Raw genomic sequence first — 944 nt, forward strand, 5'->3', positions numbered from 1 at the left:
CCCCACCCCCCGTACACATGTAACATGCCATACGACATTTGATCATACGACACGTTACATTTTAAAGAGACATTTTAAATTTTATCTATCAGTGTATGTAGACAGGTACCCCCAGGTTGAGACATTCACAGCATTTGCATCAAAACTCAACTAAAGTGTATTTTTAAGCTGAGACACGTGATGTATTTTATGGTAAAGTCTGCGGGCCGTAAAAAGATTTGTCCATGGGCCGTAATTGGGCCCCCCGGCCGTACTTTGGACATACCTGATTTAGATATTATTATAATTGTCTCAATAATTTAAATCTTAAATCTGAGGTGGACTGACAGACAACGAGTCATTGAGAAGTACAGTACAGTACAGTACAGTACAGTAGGGTACAGTACAGTACAGTACAGTACGTTCTTCGTTCGGGTTCTCCTTCAGCACCACATGAGGATCTCTGGCAGAGAGCAGAGCAGATGAAGAAGCAGCGTGAGTGGCCGTGCTGTGAGTGACAGCGGGTGTTACATACGGTGAACTGCTGATCCTGACGTTTTCAGCAGAATTCCTTCTTCAACAGAGTTTCTTCTTCTTCTTCACTTCAACATCTTCTCGACTAAATATGTATTTATTTAGTAAAAAAAAAATCACAGTGGGTGAGCCGAGGTTCTGGACACATCATGTGGTCAGAACTGTTCCTTGTGTGGTGTCTCCTGTTTGGGGATTGGTCAGATTTTAAGGTGGGCGGGGTTTGACTCGGTCATGAACTCAAAAAAAAACGTTCTGCTACTTTCACCAAATTGTGGTTCATGCGAAATTCCCACAATGCTTCAGGTGTGGAGGTGTAAGTGTAGAGGTCAAGGTCAAGGTGTGTGTGTTTGTGTGTGGACTTGAACTCCATCAGTTCAGCTCTTGAATCTCAGACAATCAGATGTGTTAACATAGACTTTGGTTTTATTCCT

General features: G+C 42.6%; 1 protein-coding gene across 1 annotated transcript in view; it reads left to right on the forward strand.

Moving 5' to 3' along the window:
* The window catches only part of LOC103391138 (gamma-aminobutyric acid receptor subunit alpha-4-like), a 5,415-nt gene extending 4,585 nt beyond the window's left edge, over positions 1-830 (forward strand). The window contains exon 6 of the mRNA XM_008327288.3: positions 817-830. Within this exon, the coding sequence (XP_008325510.2) occupies positions 817-830 (14 nt within the window). The remainder of the gene's footprint in view (positions 1-816) is intronic.
* Positions 831-944: the final 114 nt, after the last annotated feature.

The sequence above is a fragment of the Cynoglossus semilaevis genome, chromosome 15 (genome assembly GCF_000523025.1).
Source record: "Cynoglossus semilaevis isolate Cse_v1.0 chromosome 15, Cse_v1.0, whole genome shotgun sequence".
NCBI lineage: Eukaryota > Metazoa > Chordata > Actinopteri > Pleuronectiformes > Cynoglossidae > Cynoglossus > Cynoglossus semilaevis.